The sequence below is a fragment of the Monomorium pharaonis genome, chromosome 3 (assembly GCF_013373865.1).
Source record: "Monomorium pharaonis isolate MP-MQ-018 chromosome 3, ASM1337386v2, whole genome shotgun sequence".
NCBI lineage: Eukaryota > Metazoa > Arthropoda > Insecta > Hymenoptera > Formicidae > Monomorium > Monomorium pharaonis.
In genome coordinates, this window is record NC_050469.1 from 3,825,432 (window position 1) to 3,846,917 (window position 21,486).

Below are 21,486 nucleotides of genomic sequence, written 5' to 3' on the forward strand. Positions count from 1 at the left end.
GAGCGAGTCATATTCCCACAATATAATACGCAAGACAAAATATAATAAACGGAAAAAATCTTTTATTTGCTTTTTTTAACTCGATATCCACAACTTGTCTAAGTAAGCTTAAACGTATGCGATTATCACATTAATTGATAGCATTTCTATAAAAATGTGTACAAAATAATTTTGAAACCACTAAACATATTCTTTTCAATTTCAAAATTTAATTTTAATTTAAAAATTAAAATATTTTACTTTAGTGGAAAAAATAAAGAAGACAATATTCATAATATTTTTGTTTTTTTCTATTCATTTTTATAGTTAATCAATTAATGAGATTAGAATTGTGTTAAAATAAAATCCAATTAAAATTAATTAAAATTAATTTAAAAAATTGATCCGATCTATTTGTTTTATCTTTCTAAAATTTAATTTACGGAAACTTTAATCTCAATCGCTAAATTCTATGTATACAAAAATTATTAATTACTTCCATATGTTCGTTGAAACAAAACTTACTTAAAAATAAGCTAAAAATAGCCTTTAAATAGGTCTCACTAATGTTTAAAACGTTTTAGATCAATATTAAAAGACTTTAACGATTATATCTATAATATTTCTCTGTCCAATAGACAGAGAAATAGTTTTATCATTTATCACGTACTTATCAGTTTTTAATTATATAATTTTATCACATTTTTAATATCAATCTATATTGGTTGTGATTGCGAAGGTTCCATATAATTATTCTTCTAATAGTTTACTCAATATAATTAACATATGTATCGATACAAATCGTTATCTTATAAATGTTGTTATTCCAACCAAACTACTATTCGTTATCACACAGTCCATGACATTGGTAATTTCTCTAAGCTATCTATTTACGTTTATTTACTGTTGATAACAATCACTGGCCAGCCAAGCAAGAGAAACGTGACTAATTTAGCTTGTGGACATCGCAGTCGACTGGATCTTCGTACGCAAATCGGACCGGTCGGCCTTCCACGGAAGTGGTTCCGCGATGATGAGATCAGTGCGAGACGCGGAGGAAGCACGAGATGAAAGAGGAAGAGAAGACGATTGCGTTAACTTTACGACACGACCGGAACAGATTTTGCAAACAATTCTGCAAACAAACTGTGGCTGGCGTTTAACAAATTTACGAAAAAAAGAACGCAAATAAAATTAATAATAAAAATAGATTTAGACTAGACAATGTGGTATAGTATGATTGTCAGTGAACAGAGAACGTCAACAGAAATAAACCGTCTCGATGAGTCAGAAAATCCCCCTCCGTTTCATCGCGTACGCTTAGCGAACTTTTCGTTATATTTATTATAGAGCAGATGCATTACGCTCAGTTCCAATTCTCGAACGAAATGTTGGTCAATGTACCTTCTAAATGAGAGCGCAATCGAAAGATAAGCGTTATCGTCCGCCAATCTGGAAAGACGGATAAGACTGACTCTGTTCGCGAGCAACAAAACCAAATTCCTAAATCTACGATCGTGTAAAACGATGTGAATGAAGTTAGAAGAAGATAATGACACAAATGTTTGAGAAAAACTTCATGCATTAAAAATATAATTATCATTAATATGACATCTTGCTCGGTTCTTTATCGATAAAAAAGAAATTAATCTCTTGCAATATTTTCCTCGTAATTCGTTCTTCTATTATCCGTAAAAACGAAAAACATTAATTGCAAACGTTTGTCATCTTTTTCTAATGTTGAATTAATTATTCATTATACATTTGATTAATTAACGTCCATATTTAATTAATGTTACAAGTATGTCAAGTGGTTAGCCGTTTTTATTTATTAATGTACAACCGAAGTTTAACTTATCACAGATTCTTCTTGTTGCAAGCAATTCTTTTTTTCATTTATTACTTCTGTTATATTTTATAAGACCACAATAATAAGCCTTTTGATTAATACTATATTTATAAAATATACGTATTTTTTATATATAAACATTATATATATATATATATATATATGTAAACTTTATTGTGCGTACGTGTCTCTTGACACTTTTTACTTATATCTGTGTGAATATATTATCTGTAAATATTTGTATGTGTACATGTGTGTACGCGTGCGCGCGTATATGTAAAAATCTTGATATCATTGATATCTTTTAGCGATTTCGACGCGTGCACACTGTAATGTAATTCATGCAGTGTCGACTACTATTTATCTTTGCAAATAAGATTTTGTTTAATATTATTTTAATTTAGCATGTATTTTTTGTTGTGCTGTTCTGAATTTGAACATCTGCGAATGGAATTTTACGAATACAAAGTTATCAAACAAAGGAAGCAAATCCTTATGGAAGATGTAAAATATCATAAACAATTCGTGAATGTTATGCGCAAGCAGTGTGAGATCGTTAAAATAGAAAGCAAATACATCTTGTTGACTACGCAGAAATCCAACGCATAAAGTTAAAAATAAACATAAAAACCGGCAGAAACCGGAGATAAGCACAGACATAATATGCATTGAAATTAATGCACGTTACTACGATACATAGTACGCCCCGAGGGAATATGTATGTTTAGCGGTCCTGCGTCAATGAGAAATACAATGGAATATACACAGACAAACGTGGAGAACGCAATACGAATGACGGTGACATCATCGACAACGCATGCGCATCAATGGTGGACCTGATCCATGACCGTAGTGACGCAAGGCGCGATGATGGAGATCTATAATGTAATACAATAATAGAATTTTTATTTTATTGTCCTTTGTTGAATTCTCCAAGCCGTCAAATATCAGTAGTTATTTTTTTTTAGATTTTAAGAACTTCTTAAAACATTTGAGCTTTTCGATTGTCAACCGACCTCCATATATATCATATACTTTTTAAAATAGAAACAGTATCACCAAAGAACAAAAAATAGTGATTTATGATCACGTTTATAAATATAGTACTGTAAATTAATAAAGTTTTACACAAAAATTAGTTGATGTTGGTATTAATTAGTAAATCAATGAAATATATAAAAATGCAAAAAGTATTTGTACTGAAGATCAATAAAATACTCAATAAAATGTTATCATTGTTTTAATCACTGATATTTTTTCTAATTCAGTTTAAAGGTACTGTTTTATTTCTATATGAAGTATGTTATAAATTCGTGTATCAATAAATCGACCTTTATTATTTCCATTGAAATCTAAACGAATCTTTTATAAAAATGTAATACTGAAAAATTTATTAAATTAGTCAGTCATTACTATCCATTTTGAGCTACTAACAATAACTAACATTACTTTTAATACATTAAAAATACTAATAACGTTATTTTTAATAATTAAAATAAGTATAATATTAATTACTGGTTAATTTAATATTGTCCAATGTTACAGTTTCTTATAAGGGATATAAAGATGTGATTGACCCTGTCGTGTGTGTGTGTGTGTGTGTGTGTGTGTGTGTGTGTGTGTGTGTGTGTGTGTGTGTGTGTGTGTGTGTGTGTGTGTGTGTGTGTGTGTGTGTGTGTGTGTGTGTGTGTGTGTGTGTGTGTGTGTGTGTGTGTGTGTAGGTATCACTAAACTTTTTTGCAATTCATGGGACCTATGGAAATGAGTTTTGCATAACGAAAAACGTACATAATGACTCTGATTAGTTATGCAGTAAACATTAGGCAAAAAATCTATTATAACGCCATGAGACGATATACTTTAGAAAAGTAGATGTCTACCAAATATCTCTATCTTAATGTTGTAGATTTCTGAATGATTATATTTTTAAGATGCAATATTGAATTGCATCAAGTATTTAACTTACTTTTATATCTCATTGATATATCAACTAATATTAATGTATCGATACTAACTAATTCATTCTGTGAAGTCTCACGAATTTATAGTGCTGTATTTATAATTGTGATCATTAGTGACTATTAATTTTGTCCTTCAATAGTAATAGACTATTTCCATTACAGATGATGACTTCGCGAGAGAGAGAGACGTTACTTCATAGAAATCATTAAGATTTTTCGGAAATGTTTTTATATGTTACGAAAAGAATTTATATGTTAGATAATAGCCATTTATTTTAATAATTGTGATTATTCCCTTACAGAAATTAAATACTGGTATAGTATTGATATATAGTATTTATTAGAGTAATAATTAATAATTTATTTTTAGATTAATAGCAATAATAATTAGTGCACTACATAATATACAATTAAATTTAATATTACCAGTATTAAATTTCTCTAAGAATTATATTGCATATTCAACAATATAATATTATATTTTGTTGATCTGTATAAAGAAATGTACTCCAAACGTATTATTTATATATATAAAAGGCAATCTTGAAATTGAGTTTATCAATAGTTTAACATAATAATGAAAAAAGGAAGAAAATGCTTGCGTAGCAATAAGTATAGTACAGTAATAATGAGAAATGTAAATTTCTTTGAATTTGATCGACACATTTGAAAAATTTAGGGCAATCTTACATTAAAGAGGAAAGAAGCCGCGTATCACATTCAACAAAATTACATAACGGCAGAAGATACTTGATAATGAAGGTGAAATTTAGGCACGATAACGGTTTATCTCACTTACACGACTTTTGATACGAGTACAGCCGTCCAAACGTATAGTTTTACTGTGACATCTCGAAATACGGCAGCGTTCTCAACTCTCGAAAAAATACAACTCTCGTGCACCTCGGGGTGCGCGCACCTGTACTCTGTACTACGATCGCACGTAGCTACGCTACTGGGTGGAGAGCGCGCAAGAGCGATGACAGCGCGGGGCAACGAGCGTCGCGTCGCGACGCGTCGTCGAGTTGCGTTGCGTCGCGTTGCGTTGCGTCGGGTCGTCGGCACGCGCCCGCGCCCGCCCGAGCCGCGCAGTCGTGCACGCGTAACGCTCGGGACCGGGCGCACGTCTTTGGAGGATCCGTGTCTCCGGACCTCATCATCATCATCATCATCATCCGGAGTCGTCGCGCCGCGCGACCTGCGCCCGCACGCGACGGAGCAGCGCGCGCGCAGGGGAGGACAGTCCGCCGTTGTTCCTCGGCGCGAATCCGCGTAAAAAACCGCGCGAGAGTGAGATTGCGCGACGACGCGGGAAATACGCAAGGGCGATTAAAATAAACGGCGGAGAGATTAGAGCGGGCGTGGAAATCCCAGGAGAGCGGCGGCGGTTCGGTTTCCTCTCGCTCGGTGTTGACACGGGTTGAGCGAAGAAAGAAGAAGAAAGAAAAAAAAAAAGGAAGAAACCGCGAAGCTATACCGCTGTCGTTGCTACTGCTGCTACCGCTGCTGTTGCTGCTGCTGCTGCTGCTGCTGCTGTCGGTCCGACAAAAGTCGCAGCCGCAGATAAGGATCCCGCGAGTATTCGCTCGATATTGGAGCCGCGCGGCGACGAAGCGCCGAAGGTCGTCGGCGACGTATAGCGACACGCATGATCTGACTGACTTCGGATCGGGGCACGCGGGTGTGTTTCGGCCACGTTGGTGCGTGCGTACGTGCGTGCGTGCGTGCGTATGTGTGTGTGTGTATGAGAGTGAGAGACTGGATCATTCGCAGAATCGCAAACGAGTCACTCTCTCTTTCTCTTTTTTCCTTCTGCTCTTTCCCTCGCCGTGATCTTGGTAGAGACTATAGTCGCTTATTATTATCGCTTTACAAACGATCCATTCTCACAATCGTTGCCGAGAGAGAGAAAACTGAATTGAAGTAACATGCGCGCTTGTGCTCTCGGATCGGACTGAAGATATATTACGTCTTTCGAAATTATTGAGATTACTAACGCTTGTACCTGCTCAAGAGGGTAAAGCATTCGCCTAGTTTTCCCGAGAGAAATTCCTATTGGCCGCGACGCAACGCGGAAATGTACGATGTACGATCGCAGATGAGATCGGCAGCGGAAAAATAAAAGGAATCTGAACGGCGGAGAACGACAAGGTCGGAAGGGACGCGCGGGACGGGGAAACGGAGGTGATATGGAAACGAAATGTGAAGCATCGGGTATCGCGTGCCGATAAGATCGTCGCGATTGGTTCGAGATCGGCGCAGAAGCGGCCGTGCGGCGCCGTGGCGGACAATTTCGCGCTTTCGGGGCACCTTCGCGAGTGAAGGCTACAATGTGAAATGCGGCTTTTCTCTGTGACGCGGTTCGACTGCACGCTGAATTCGAGAGCGAGTGTCTACGGGCGGGACGACTTCGTGAAAACGGCGCATCGCGATTGAGAGGTCAACGATACAGCATTGCACGAAAGAAAGGGTAATTAATTATCCATCATATTACGCCATGCGAGGAGAGATTGTATTCACACGCAATTTATATCCGTCTCTATAGCGATAGATTAACTTCACAATCCCGGCTTAACTCATTTTAATTCTTAGAAAGATGAAAAGTAAATTATGAACCGAGATTAGAGTTAATCAAGTTTCTATGCTTATATAAATTATTCAATTTGCTTTTAAATTCTCACTATATCTATAAATGTATAAATTTTAACGCCAATAAATACGAAATACGAACTTTAATACGAATTTTAATACGAACAAATAAAAAAATAAAAAAGGAATTTGATCTTTGTAGAAAATATGGAATAACTGTTAAACAGAAATAATTTTTTAGTTGAGCATTTTTATACGGATATAAAATTTAAGAATTTGACAAAATTTTTTTCTTTTAAAGTATTGTTAAAGACAACTGTTACGTTTTACATACATACATGTGTGTGAGATAATATTGTGCAATAGTATCAATACTAATACATGTGTATAAAATATATCGATAAATATAATTATTGTCATATATATAATCTTTTTTTATTTAATCTTTTTTAAAAACATCTTACTATATGTAAATTGCTAAAGAACAATTTAATTAATTGTCTTTTGTTTAATTAATTGTCTTTTTTAAAAACATCCTGCTACATATAAATTGCTAAAGAACAATTTAATTAATTATCTTTTGTTTAACTAATTGTCTGTCAATCTTTTGATATTTTAAAATTAATGAAAATTAATTTAATTCTTTTTAGACAGACAATTACACAAATATGTGTAATTTACATCTAATTTACGGTTTGAAGTATCTGTCTACAACATAGCTCTTTAAAGGCTAAAGATAGCAGAGAATGATTTTCTTATCTATTTACGTCTTTGAAGTTAATTCTTAGAAAACACTTCATCATTCACCGTATTGTTGTCCGAAAGATGTTATTAAGAAGAAATATATATTCACATATATGTGCATATATGATTTAAGGTTGGCATTATTATTCTTCCGCGATAAACACTTTATTTTTGTAGCGGAAATGTCATTATTACGCGATCGTACACGGTGTGCATCTGTTGGGTACGAATGCGTGCGAGCTGCTTACGCACGGTCGCGTGTCCGCAAGCGGAGCACTCATCCCGGCATATTGAATTAACACGATTACCCGGAACCGTATCAATTTTCTTAATTGCTTTTAAACTGGATGTCCGTTTCTTATGCCCTCCAATGATCGCACATTCGTTTAGAATGTTCGAATCTTCGAGGGCAAAAGTTGAGAAATATTAAATTGAGAAAATGTGATATCACATGTCTTGAATTACAAGCTCCTCATTGAGATATAGGGTATACGTAATTCTCTAATATTTTATTACATTACTTATTTTATGTTGACTACTTTATTTTATTAATATATTCCCTTTGCGAGTAAAAAACTTTATAAATATACAAAGAATATATTTTATTTTATAGTCAGATTTTTTAAATAAAAAGTTCTTTTTATTTTAATCAGAATTTTATTTGCAATGTTAGAGCTCTTGAGATAATTTAGAACTTCCAAGAAAACGGCTCTAAGAAAAATTGAGATGTTTGGATAAAGAATTTTACGATTGTAGGATATATAAAATTTCTATCAGAGAATTTAATCTTTTTATTTCCATCTAAAATCTAAAAGTCGCTAAGACTTTTTAAAAAATATGAATTTGCACTCCTTTGCAATGAAATTACAATGCCAACTACTTTATTTTGTTGAAGACTTACTTGAATATAGCTATCATTGCTTGCTTTTGACTCAGTTTTATAATCAGATTTTTCCATTCGGCGGGGAGTTAAACTTTATTGAGAAAATTTGTTAATCAAATGTTTGAACGATCGGCTTGGTCGTAAACTTTATCAAAGATTTCGCAGCAAATTTAAAATCAAGCATACATAAATTTAACGAGTGAATGTAATGAATAAACTAAAAGATGTGATTAGTGTAAATGAGATTTAACAAGAAAGTAGTTATTTTCAAAGATCTACTTATGATAATTTATGAACTAATCCTATAATGCTTGGCTGAAGATAGTGGGTATCGTTAAAAAGTCTTCCGATACTTCGATTTTATGTGCAAGTTCTCCGAATTGTTTTCTTTGACTGATACGATTAGTAAACTATTTAATTTCCGTTAATTCTTATGAAATTCATTGAACGAATAGAATCAATTAAGTTAGTCTAGTATCATTGTTTATTTAATTTAGTTGAATTCTTTGGAGATAATATTTTTGATTACTATTATTACAGAAGTATATGCAATATTCTACTTTCTTATTATATATTACACTATTATTACTTATTAGTTTTAACATTATATATTTTTGAGAATTATGATATACGATTCCATTAGAAAAAACTATTAAAGCGAGATCTCATAATGATAAAGGATTATTTATCTATTCAATTATATGTTGAGGCGTTGTCACGCCTGAGAGGGAGTCACGCCCTACCGTTTCTAATTCATTATATTAAGACATACAACATCATAATCTTATATAATTAATTAATGTTTCAAAATGTTTTTAGCCAACACATTTAGATTCTATTTTTTAAAAGCTTAATTTAAGTAGATTTTAAAACGTAAAAATTTATTTTTACAAATTCTACAGTTTTACAAAAATTAGAATTAAACATGTTTTATTGTTGTTTGTTGTTAAAAACGTTACATAAAATGATTTAGTCTTCAGATTATTTTTACATTTCTTTATTAACACTAATATAATTTCATATTAACAATTTTGTAATGCAATTGCGAAATTTTTATAATGAATTAAAGATATGAGATTTTTAATAAAAATATGTCACAATATAATAAATTTTTATACGTATAAGTCTTTTATTCTATCTTATACCTTTGTCCTATTATTTCTCCCTTATTTCTCGAAAACTAAGCATTGCACTTTATTAATATTGATACAAACATGATCTGTTTAGACAATTAAAAAAAGTAAAATAATTATATAATTCGTACATTTATAGTACAGTCATGGACATTATTTTAATATATCATAATTCTATTAAAAAACAAATTCTTATTTTGTCAGACTCTCATTTTTACACATCTTACAAAAACTTAATTATTGCAAATATGATATTATAAAAACTTTTGTCATCAAAAAGCATTTTCTAGTTTGTATTTATATTTTCATTAATTTTTAATTTTTGTTTAAGAAATACAATCCAAATACAAAGTGATACATTGACTTTTGGTAATGATCTTCTACATTAAAAGAGAAGATAGCCACTCTTAATATCTAATTATTAGGTGAGAAATTACAGTGAGTACTTATAGAGAATCATTTGTTTAACAGCTTGCAATGGCTTTAATATGCCAACAGCCGACATTTGTTATAAGGCGTTTTTACTTTTGAGCATTATAACTTTTCTAGATATATATAATCTTTAAAAAAAACTAATTAGTTTCATTAGCAAATGACGATGTTAAAGCGTCATTAATTTGTAATATTTTATCAGTATCTGAATACAAGAATCAATAACTGGTAATGTTCCTCAGTTGACATTCAATTTGATAATGAGTGACTGTATACGATAGTCAATTACTGGTTAATACTCTTTAGTTGATGTTTAATTAGTTTTAATGATTATTCTATTTTATCAATAATTGGTAAAATTGTTTCAATATACTAATATATGTATTATCTATCAGTTAATCATTTTTTATCAGTTTTTTGACATTTTTTCTTTCTAAAGATAATTAGTATTAAATTACTACGCATATTTTTTTAATCTGTTAAAACTTATATTGTCACACGAATATATGTTCACTTTGATATTTTTTATTATTTAATATTTTATTTGGCTATACATATTTTAAACTATACAAAGTTAAATAATAGTATTGAATTTTGCTAATGTAACTCCCTAAACATATTGACCTCTCGATCTAACATATTTTTTCTTCGAAGTTTGAAATAGTTATTTGATAAATTAATAGTAGTACTGCTAATCTATAGTTTACTTGTACTATAGATTTTTCATACTACAGTTTATATATTGATTAGATATATCCATACATATATTTTGCAATATTTTCTCTTTATTTTAATTAAATATATAATTTTATAATAAAACACTGTACTTTTTAAACAAAACTAATTTTTAATTTATTTTAGTGGAAGGACTAAATTACCACACTTGTTTTTTGTCGATCCATTATGCAAAATAGTTGAACAACATATTGGTGAAGAGAAATATTGAGTTTTTAATTAAAAACTCATGATTAACAAAGTTGTATTATATGAAATGTAAATGAAGAGTCATATAATATCACCTTTTTCTCTATACATTTTACAATTAATTAGGACTTTATTTCATGTAATGAGCGTTATGAGCCGTGTCATAGAAATTGATTGTTAAATGACGATATCATTTTTATTGTCTCGGGAACATGGGTTATCATGAAGTTTTTAACGACCTTTACTTCAATACTTGTTCATCGAATACTCGTTTTTCATGATGTTTCGCAAAGTTTTCCACACTTTTATCAGCAACCATTATTATTAATAGAAGTAAAAAGACTTCTTGATTTGTTTCTTGGATTCTAAAGGGAAAGTTTATGCAAGAATAACGTATACGTGTATTTTCTGTCGAACAATGTACAATGTATATGTTAATGCACAACACTAATGAGAGATAAAACTGTCAGCAATAATATACATTATAGTAGATATCAACGCGTATAATAATGAAAAGCAGAAAGCAACTTAGCTAATGATAATACACTTAATCGGTAGATACTTTCCGGTAATGATTGAAACAATTAATACTATGAATCATTAAACAGGAAAAAATTCTCTCATAAAGCGCTTATGAGAAACAGATTTATTACTTTCTAATTTACACAAAAAATATCTTTGAAACTATTTTCGATAGTTTTTTTTATAGGTTTTTTAAAAGCTGAAAATAATGCTGCCAAGTCATCTAAAAAATATAGAGGTCTTTTATGGATATCTAAAAAAATTTTTCTGAATTTTTCTAAAAGATGTGTAAGTCATGGCTTTCAGACATGATTATTTATAAAAAGGATTTAAATATACAATTTTGCTAAGATAACAAATTTTCCACTTTTAACGATGAAGTCATATACACTCATCATTTGCAGGATATCAATACATATACACAGTGTAATTTATCTTTATCATCAAAGACGTAAAATTTCCTATCTTTCAATTAGCACAATGTGGTATTCAAATCTTTCATAACAGTTTTAAAAAATAATATATCAAAATTAAAAAAAAAATTATTGGCGATATAATGTACGTTTATTTCTAATGAGAATTTCAAAATAATTTTTTACCCAAAAAGTTTCAAATATCGTAAAGAAGTTTTTACACATTACTTCAGTTATTTTAGACACTTAACGTTATGTTATTTTAGACACTAAACGATAAAATTTTGTTCACGGTATCGTTTTTAACATTTAAAAGTCTATAGGAATACCTTGTCCAATTCAAAATAATCTAGACTGTAAACTAGTGCTAATAAGAAGTATGTTTTGAAAAATTTTTTAAAGTTTTTACTTTAAAATATATTTTCTTGTTAATTATGAGTAACGTAAATTTAAATGTACACATTAGGTACATTCTACAATATAAATACAATATAAATTAATTTTCACAATTAAATCATGAATGCTTCCATAATGAAAATATAATTGGATTAATTTTATGATATTTATGCTCAAATAATAATAATAAAAATTAAATCTAAATAGCTTTAAATAATGAAAGACACTTTGTCATACAAAATAGGTTTCATATAATGGTTATAGTATGTATATTTTTTAAAGATTAATGATAACTATTGAAAATTTTACATTTTTATGGATATGAAACTGTCTCAACAAATTATTCTTAAAATCCGTAGAATTTACTTTTACTATTATCTATTTTACAGACTCACGTTAGGAAGAAGTTTCTCATTGTCAGATTAAGGGGACGCATGAAACCGCATTTTATTACTTCTCTTTGGACAGTCATTTATATTACATAAAAAGCTAAGATAAACTCAGGCAGCACCATGGCCAATTCCAGTCGAATTGCGCCAATCCGAATCGAAAAGTGGACGCTGCAACGCGTCTCGATTCCAGATTGCTTGTTGAACTCTTTGGAGGAGGATTACGGATCAACCGAGTCCGAGGACATGTCTAGCAGTCCAGACACGTCCTGTCGCTCAAGCGCGAACGCGGACAAAAGCTTCGATCTCGACGAGGACTTCCGCGAAAAACTATCCAAATACGAGGACATAATCGAAAAAATCGATAATCTACGGCTTACGCGGGACAACGATAAAGATAACGAAGATGCCAACGAGAACACGCGTCTCAGCAGCAACGAAAACGTGGACAACATTGAGTATCGGGATAGCTGCAAGTTGCAAACGGGCCGTCATGCTGATAACGAGGACATAAACAACAACGAGGATAACGTCACGATTGATGACAATGAAAGCTGCCTGCCGTTCAACATACGCGACGATCCTCATGACAAGAAGCAATGCCACTCTTCGTACGACGGGAATTTTCAGGACGACGATTCGGAAGCCGAACAGACGGGACGGCAGGAGCATGCGGACTCCGACGATTCCGATCTGATCCAACGGGGACCGATTAAGCCCGATTTCCAACCCTTTCGGGGACACCCTTATCCCGTGATGAACCTATTGGATTATGACAAGACCGCCCAGCAGATCCTGAGGAACAAGGATTACAGCGACAAATTGAATCCCTGCTTAGACAAGCTGTCGGATTCGACCCAGGTGTCGATCGGAGGGATTGGTCTGGCGATGGATCCTAACTGGACCGGAGAGAATGGCAACAATATCTTCCGTAGCGGAGGAGATCCTACCAACGATGTAAATTTTATTTTATTATCTTTTGAATCTTTTATTACACCGCGTGTTAAGAGTCGAGTTAAAATAAATTCTTTCTTAAAATAAATTAACACAAAATTCCAAAGAGGATATAAGAAAGAAAAGAGACGTTTATGTTTTAGATAAAAATGCATTTAACAATCTTTTTACATATCGATAATAAATATGACGGCGAAAGCGTCATTGCATAGAACACTATTTGAAAAATCCACCGGACTACATATTCCAAATAGTTGGGGAACAATTAATACGTTATTTTAATTTCCACGGTTCATTCTCACGCGTGAAAGAGAGACTTCTAGTTATACTTGCATATTAGATACGAAGGAAGTCGAATAAAAATTACAACGATTCTTCCTTTAGCGATTCTTCCTTTTCCCTGCGTAACGATCGTTAGCAATATACATATAATTACTCTCTAAATTTCCTAGAGTGAAACATCGAACTTTTTTAGAGTAATGTTTTACTCTAGGAAATTTAGAGAGTACTCAGTTGATAAAGGTTGTAAAAGTGTGTCGATGACCGAGACTAACCGGTGCCGAGGTAACGATACGGCGCAAGAAAAAAGTTGCCGCTTCGTAAGAAAGAATTTAATCTTTAATTTCAGACCGCGCTTCCCTCCATAGTCGTCGACGATCCGGGAGAGGAGTCCTTGATGAACATCCTGTCGCGTGGCGGTTTTCAACCCGCGGTACGCTCGGACGCCGGCAGTCACTCGATTCCCTCACCAAGCGCGAAAACCTGGTCCGATTCCCCGGCGAGCAGCTACAACTACGTCGTTTCGAGGTCGAACAGTCGGGCGTCGAGTCGCGCCCAGTCACCGGGCTCCGCTACCAACTTGGAGTCGCCGCAGATGCACGTAAACGTCATCGGCAGCCCGCTCGGTTCGCCGCAGGTAAGCTCGCGATAATCTGCATAAATGTATGAGAGGAGCGCGCATAAGTAGCACTTCGGCGAATCCCGCATGCCTGGAATATGTAAAACAAGCCGCTGTGAAGGCTCGCGCCTCGAAAAGTCTTGCGAAAAATGTGTGATATCACGCACGCCGCCCGCATAAAGATTGAGATGAATTGCAGATTAATACAACCGCAATAATCAAAATACAGCGCAGTTTGTCTATTTTGCCGCGGGCAGGTCACGATATCAGCTCATTGATTTGATTTATCTCCAGGCTGCTCTGAGTTAACCGTGACTGCACATTTTTGTAGACAATATCTTTTTTTATATGTTGAATAGATTACACTCTTGCGATGTTATTTACACAATTTTTTTGTCCATTGTATCAATTTGGTTAAGTTATTTGATGATACTGATTGTATCCAGTACGTCAGAATTTATTTTACAACAACGATATAACTCAAAAATAGAAAAAATTTTTAACTGTCTGCTAAAACAGAGAATTTTGATGAGAATTTAATTTACTAAATAAAGAATTATGTTAAGTGGTGTTTTTATTCTGCTTAAATCAGTAGATTGAATTGTTATATCAAAATTGCATTTTAAAACAATACTACAAAATTTTAATAATTCAAAGCATTTAGATTGGAAAATGTTTTTTGCAATAATTTTTTAATGATTTTTTAAAAATATATGTAGCATCGTGATTAAATTGGTTTTTAATTTAAGATATTACTTCTAACATCGGCCTGTGATTGCGTTTTAGGTTCAACAATATGTATTAGTACGCAATTATTTATAGAACTGAAAATATATATTTAATAATTGATATTGAAATTTTAGTAAGCACCAAGATTTGCTTTGATCTAGAAATGGCTTTTTTTCATAATTGTATTAATCACATATTAATCTAATATTCAATTATTTACTTGTTGTGCTATTGTTATAACAAATGAACGTTATATGTGTGTACTTCTTGTCGTTTATAGTTATTATCACGTACAAGCGATGCTAAGAAAAAGAAAAAAAGTTTACATGCTACCCATAACGAAAGATTCAGATACTTAAAACTAGCTCTGACCGATGCGCCACATCGTCCCATCGATAAAACCACCTTTTATCGCGGTTCGAGTCTCATAAAATATTCAAAAAGCTCTGACAGCTTGTATAAGTTTATGTATCGGTTGTCACACTTCGCTCCGCTGTGACCTAATATAGATACGAAACGTATTCACGGCAGGTGGCTCAATTAACCGGAAACCTTCCTCCGCAGATCGCGTCGACGGCGTATCGGGTGCCGCAAGCGTTGTCCTCCTCGTCCTCGTCCAACCAGTCCTACAGCGACGTGTCCAGCCCGTTGAATTACCAAACGTCCCTGAATTATCAGACCGAGGAACAGCTTGGCGAATCCCTGTCCGACTGGAAGACCGTCTACGATTCCTCGGGGACGATCGTCAACAGCACCGACACCATCGACTGCGCGTTACTCCAGCTCGTTGAGCAGATCATAGAGGAGGATAAGCAGGGTAAAACGTTAAAGGAGCTGCAGATTGCCTCGGATGCCCCTTGCTTTTCCTCGGCCTACAACGACGGATGGGCGTCCGTGCGAACGTTGGGGAGCGACCTGAATCCCGTGTCGCGCGAGGGTTCGGCGAACGGTATGCGGGGCGAGAAGCTGGAGACCTGCTGTTTGGGCATACCGAACGGGAACCCTATCCAGGCCGCGGGCTTGCCTATTGACGACGGTCTCGTGTCGGTCTACGCGAGCAAGGGAAACACTGGCGGATGTGCGTTCGTGAGTCACGCGACGAACGGCCACGCGACAGACATGGAGCCGAGGTATTACGAGCCGAGCGCGAAGAACGGTCAGGTCAGTGCGTCAATTGTGCCGCAGCAGGACGCGAGCACCCTTCACTCCGAGACCGTCGTCGGGCTGACCAACGAGACCTCCGCGAAGACCTCCGAGCAGAACTTGCCCGCGCCGCGGGAGAAGTACACGATGTTCCATGCGGTCGGTGAAGAGAAGCGATACGACCAACCGTCGTCGATATTTGTACCCGGCGACTATCAGATACCAACGATGGTGTCGTCATTCGTATCCGGCGGCCCACGGCGGTAAGTTTGATAAAATTATCACATCGCGGGAACGTAAAAGCGGAATGTTGGGAAGTGACAGTGATTTCGGAGTATTGAAAGAGAATTTGATGATTCCCGAATGTGAATCATCGTTTTGAGGTTTCGTGGAATTGGAGAGAAGCGATGTTTTTAAAAAGGAAGACACGATGTAACTGCGCTTTATGCTTCTAGATATGTTTTAATATGTGTTCGTATAATTGTTATTTGCGCTGCTCGCAAACATAATGAAAAAATAATATACGTTCTTTATTTCCACGAAGTTATGCAATCGACATTGACGCCAGATACTGCAGTGATAAGTATTGCGATAAATTAACAGTTCAAGTTTTCAGTGACATATTTATGTTTCCGGCGCCTTCGGGCAATTGGAAAATGCGAGTCTAAGTATAAAATTAAAAGCAGCAATCCAAATACACATACATATTATGTTTATCACAGATGAGCATGATCGTTTAAAAAGTTTCGTTTACCACAATATGACTTTAATTTGCGCGCGTGAATCGTTGTTTTAAATCAAGATGCGACACGAAATTTTGAATTTTGTCGATTTTTTTATGTTAAAATAATGTCATCACGAGAAGTATGATACGAAGTGTGGTTAACGATCCGATTTACCGCGACAGGAACTCGAAACGAGGCATAGTACCGTGGCCTTCGCTAAACTTGCCGTCCGTAAGAGCGAGCGAGAGGCTGAAGGAAGGATTGGATCCTAAGGAAGTGGAAAGAGCCATGAGTAATCTGCTGAAGAAGTCCATAGAGGAACTGGCGACCGCGGATGAGGATGGTGACACGTAAGTAACGCGTTTCCCTTTAACATACATAAATGTATATCGCGTAAAAGAAAGCGCATACAATTAAATGCGTTATACCCAGGGTTGGGAAAGTTAATATTTTTTTTTTTAACTGAATGAAATTAAAATTAATGGATTATAAAGTTAAATTCAAAGTTACATACATAAAAAACTAACTCAGTTAAAGTTACATTAAAATTAATTTTACTCTTGAGTTATAATATTAAATTATAATATTAATTATATGAAATGTTATAATTTTTCTCTTTCTTCTAGATAAAATTTTTAATTTAGGAAAAAAGTTAATAAATTAAAGTTTATACGTTTCAAAAATAACTAGTTAGAGTTAAAAATTAAATCATTTAAAATTAATTAAATTAAATTAAAAGTTACTAACTTTTTAACTTTATTATTAACTTTCAAACTTTTTAACTAGTTACTACGAAACTCTGGTTATATTGTCACATTTTTTTCTGGCATGTGTCTAATTAACTTTTGAAAAATGGACGAAGACAAGACCAAAAGTTATCTTTATTCGCGTGAATTTTCTTCTTAATCGCGTGCTAAATTATGACGTTCGCGTGTAATAGAGAGCTAATGTGCCTGGTGGGCAATCCAGAGGAATTAGCAAAGAAAAAGGCTTACTTGGCGCCATTGGTCGAGAGATTGGGTAATCTGCCGGGCGCGCTATCAATGGTTAATAATCGCAGCCAGGACGCTTTGTACTTGGCGGCCATGAACTGCCCGGAAATGCCCTATGTCACCGGATATCTGGCCGCCGCAATGCTGCAGAAAGGGATCGACATCAATCAAAGATTGTATCACATGCGCGTAAGTTTCCTCGTGATTAACCTATTATGCAAAAGTTGTTGCTTTTGCATGATTTATCAATTCGCTTTTAACGCGACGAATCGATCACGCTTTAATTAAATTAAAGAACACATTTTTAAATGGAACGATTACGTAGAAAAAGATTTCCTCTTTTCACGGCACACGTTTCTAAGTAATTGCGCACAATTATTCATTAATAAGTACATTTCCAGCGATTAATCGCATAACAATGAATTGCGCGACGAACGACGAGCGCATTGAGAAAAAAAAAATGAACGGGAGTAATTAAAAACAATTTTACGCGCGTTGACGAACAATTTTCTGATACTATCGTCGTTTCCGTCATTCCAGGGTGACACGTTGATACACTCGGTCGCGGCACGCGGCGATTCGCACGGGGAGATCTTGGCGGAGCTTCTGTCGTTGAAGACGGCGCAAGGAAATCCCGTGTTCGACCTGTCGAGGTGCAATTACGACGGTTAGTTGAAACAAGAATGATAGCCAATTAAGAAGCGTGAAACTGAAAGAAACGGAGGTTCGACTCTGAAAAATAGGGGAAATAAGAAAACATGTGTGCGTGTTTCAGGGAGAACCGCTCTTCACATCGCGGTTGAGTCGCATGATCCCATTGGGCGGGGCGTCAAGTCCTTGGCCACGACGCGTCTTCTCTTGGAGAACGGCGCGAGCATGAAGGTCAAAGAGAGCAAGTGCGGCGACACCGCCTTACATATGGCAGCCTCGTCGAGTTGCGATCCTGCACTCATGAAGGTAATCCACTTGAGGGATTTTCCGGCGCTCCGCGCCATCAATTGTGAAATCGTTAAGCTAATCATGTTGTAATAACAGGTTTACTGGATTCCTGATAAAGTGATACTTATACATATATTCTGCGACGTATCGCCTCGTGGAATTAAGAATGTCGGTATGCGAGAAACCTTGTGATTCTCTTGTAAATAATAACAGATGAATCGAGAATAACGGCAAACATGATTGGATATAGAAACAACATCGAATAATCCTGTGTATTTAATACCGAGAGATTTTTCTATATTAATTCTGACACGCGTAAACAGATGTGTTTTCCGATTAATTTCAATTGAGTGTCAATGAGAACAATTTAAAACTTCTTCCGGTTCTCAGTCTTGTTAGAAACATGGTGATCCCTCTCAATTCTTATTCCTATTTCCGCGGTGTGAGTCTTTTACACAGATATGCGGAACTACGATTTCAATGTTGGTAGCGATCAAATAAAAATCAAATGTTTCTGATCGGTCGGATTGGAACCTGGATCTTCGACATAGAGATTAGACGCACAACTCATTGCGCCACGATTACTTTATAATTTATATACTATTAAAATGTCAATGTTATTAAATATTGATAAACTTGAAATTTGCAAAGACAATTTTGTACTTGCCTTGTTTGCTTTTAAAAAGTTTTATTTAAAACAAAAAGAGAGCTCTAAATTTGTCGGAGACCTTCAAGTTAGAAAGAAATGCGCATCTTCTGAAACACGTTGCAGCACGATAATAATGTTGTGCTCAAATGATCACTCATTTTATATCTCTTTTTGTGTCTGAATGGCGGATAAGACCAGTAGAAGGATTGACCAAGCAACAAATGACTATAGAGAGCGAGAAGTTACAGAAAGAATTGATCCATTTACTCTTACTTACCCAGACTTTCAGGCGATAACCTTTGACATGAACATCGACAGTGTTGTCATCAATTTGATGACAAAACAAGTATTATATTAGGCGCTAATAAGAAAATCAGTTTTGTGCATTGACACAGTTTTTTTTTTCTTTACCGAACGTTACATGACACAAACAACAATTGTCTCTTCTTTGAAAAAGATTGATCAATACCTGCTGGACTTGCTATTTGTTGTATTTTGTCTGAAAAAAAAAGAATTTAATCGTAATAATATTTTACATAAAAAGTTATTTCTTTCTCTCCCACACTTGACTTTTAATCGACACAACTTTTCTAAGTCGTAGACACAATTAATATTCTATATATTAAGAACATAAACAAGACTTACGAGTAACTTTAGCATTTAGAAAAAAAAATTGTCAAATAAACTGATTTACAAAAGGAATCGAAATAAAAGACATCAATATTTGAAAAAAAAAAAAAAATTAATAAACGTAAACAATTTTTAATTTTTTTAAAATTGCAAGTAAAAATAGATTATTAATGCTATTTAACATCCTGCGGATTCATTTGACACTCAGGATTAGATTCTCAGGATTAAATTCTAAGGAGTAATGTATACTTGGCGACGTCGACTTTCATTCACGCAAATTACGCTCAAATCTTCGTCGTGTTTTCACAGGTGTTGCTGTGCAAGGCCACTTCGAACGTCGTAAACGAAACCAACTACATGTACAATACGCCGCTGCACATGGCCGCGGCAGTGTCGAACACTGTGGACTTGGAGAAGCAGAAGGAGGTCTGCCGGCTCCTGATACAAGCCGGAGGTCAGACGAACATACAAAATCGGCAAGGGAAGACACCGCTGGCGCTCGTATCACCGGAGAGGAAAGAAACCATCAAAAGGATATTCTATAAAAAAGCGTGATAACATTTATCAAAGACACAGAAATGAGCTTGATGGGCTCTACTTAAGACTGATCTCTGCGGAAGTATTTAGGAGCGCGCACTTTGGACTCCTTGGCACTTTCCGCTCCATTTTGTGAATTACCGCGATAGGATTCGCGACGTTGATCGCAAACAAACCCTCAAGACTGTGACTCAAACCGGAAAGGAGCACCAAAGACGTGCAGCATTGTTAATCGCATGAAATTATCGAGGAAATTATTGTAGTCCCGAGTTGCGTATCAATAAGAAAAAGCGTAATTTTTACGTTCACTATGCTGGAGCATTTTTGTATTCGTAGTATCCGTTTAACAGCAGATGTGATCCGATATTGTTTTCCTTTTTTAGGACTGATTACACTGAAGAAAAAAATGTTGTTAATTTGACTAAATTTTTTAACTTGATTAAACTTGATCAATTTGATTTTCTTCAGTTGAAGTATTTATCTATTTAATTTAAATATATAAAATACTTCAACTTTAATTTAAGTATTTATATATTTGATTAAAATATTGAAGCAATTTAATCAAGTTGAAAAATTTAGTCAAATCCTTTTCTCAGTGTATCAATGTTCTTTAAACGAAAAAAGTGAGAAATATACATATATATATATATTTTAAATTACACGATATTTCTTTATTTTTACTTTCAGAATATGTACTACTCTAGTTGCAATCTAGTGATATATACATATATATATCCCATACAACACACATCTTTCAGAAAGCTTTCTGAAAGATATCGGAAAGATATCTTCTGTCAGATATGTTTCAGAAACCTTTCTGAAAGATATTGTGCTGTATGGGATGTAATATAATTTTAATAAAAAGAGACTAAAATCAAACTAACGCATTCAACATTAAATATAAGAATATGTTTAAAGACATTAATGTTATATATCTCAATGTTTTTGATTTAATTTTATACAGTTAGGACAGCAAATACTATTATCATTCAAGGCCGCCGTTAGGTACTCAAGTATTCGCGTGTGAGTTTGAATTTGGCGTACTATGTTTATAGTCCGGATCATATTTAACAATA

The 21,486-nt window shown here is 34.5% G+C and overlaps 2 protein-coding genes across 2 annotated transcripts; one reads left to right on the top strand and one right to left on the bottom strand.

Annotated features, from left to right (window-relative positions):
• Positions 1-1,785: 1,785 nt before the first annotated feature.
• On the bottom strand, positions 1,786-5,439 carry LOC114254343. Its single transcript, XM_036284661.1, has 3 exons — positions 5,291-5,439; positions 4,589-4,744; positions 1,786-2,706 (listed from the first exon to the last, which is right to left on the bottom strand). Exons 1-3 carry the CDS (start codon positions 5,437-5,439, stop codon positions 2,553-2,555), a joined length of 459 nt encoding a protein of 152 aa, XP_036140554.1. The 3' UTR covers positions 1,786-2,552.
• Positions 4,973-20,817, top strand: LOC105834709. The gene is made up of 9 exons (XM_012677382.3): positions 4,973-6,259; positions 12,215-13,171; positions 13,797-14,084; positions 15,360-16,201; positions 16,846-17,013; positions 17,604-17,844; positions 18,196-18,322; positions 18,431-18,612; positions 20,183-20,817. Exons 2-9 carry the CDS (start codon positions 12,338-12,340, stop codon positions 20,426-20,428), a joined length of 2,928 nt encoding a protein of 975 aa, XP_012532836.1. The 5' UTR covers positions 4,973-6,259; positions 12,215-12,337; the 3' UTR covers positions 20,429-20,817.
• The last annotated feature ends 669 nt before the right edge of the window (positions 20,818-21,486 follow it).

Excerpts from the sequence above, each read along its gene's own strand:
- LOC114254343 (XM_036284661.1), bottom strand. The coding sequence starts at position 5,439 with ATGCGTGTCGCTATACGTCGCCGACGACCTTCGGCGCTTCGTCGCCGC. Across the intron at positions 4,745-5,290 it reads CAGCAGCAGCAACAGCAGCG|TAGCGTAGCTACGTGCGATC; the intron begins GTAGCAGCAGTA and ends CTCTCCACCCAG. Across the intron at positions 2,707-4,588 it reads GTACTCGTATCAAAAGTCGT|ATCTCCATCATCGCGCCTTG; the intron begins GTAAGTGAGATA and ends ATTACATTATAG.
- LOC105834709 (XM_012677382.3), top strand. The coding sequence starts at position 12,338 with ATGGCCAATTCCAGTCGAATTGCGCCAATCCGAATCGAAAAGTGGACG. Across the intron at positions 16,202-16,845 it reads GTATCCGGCGGCCCACGGCG|GAACTCGAAACGAGGCATAG; the intron begins GTAAGTTTGATA and ends TTACCGCGACAG. Across the intron at positions 17,845-18,195 it reads AAAGATTGTATCACATGCGC|GGTGACACGTTGATACACTC; the intron begins GTAAGTTTCCTC and ends CCGTCATTCCAG.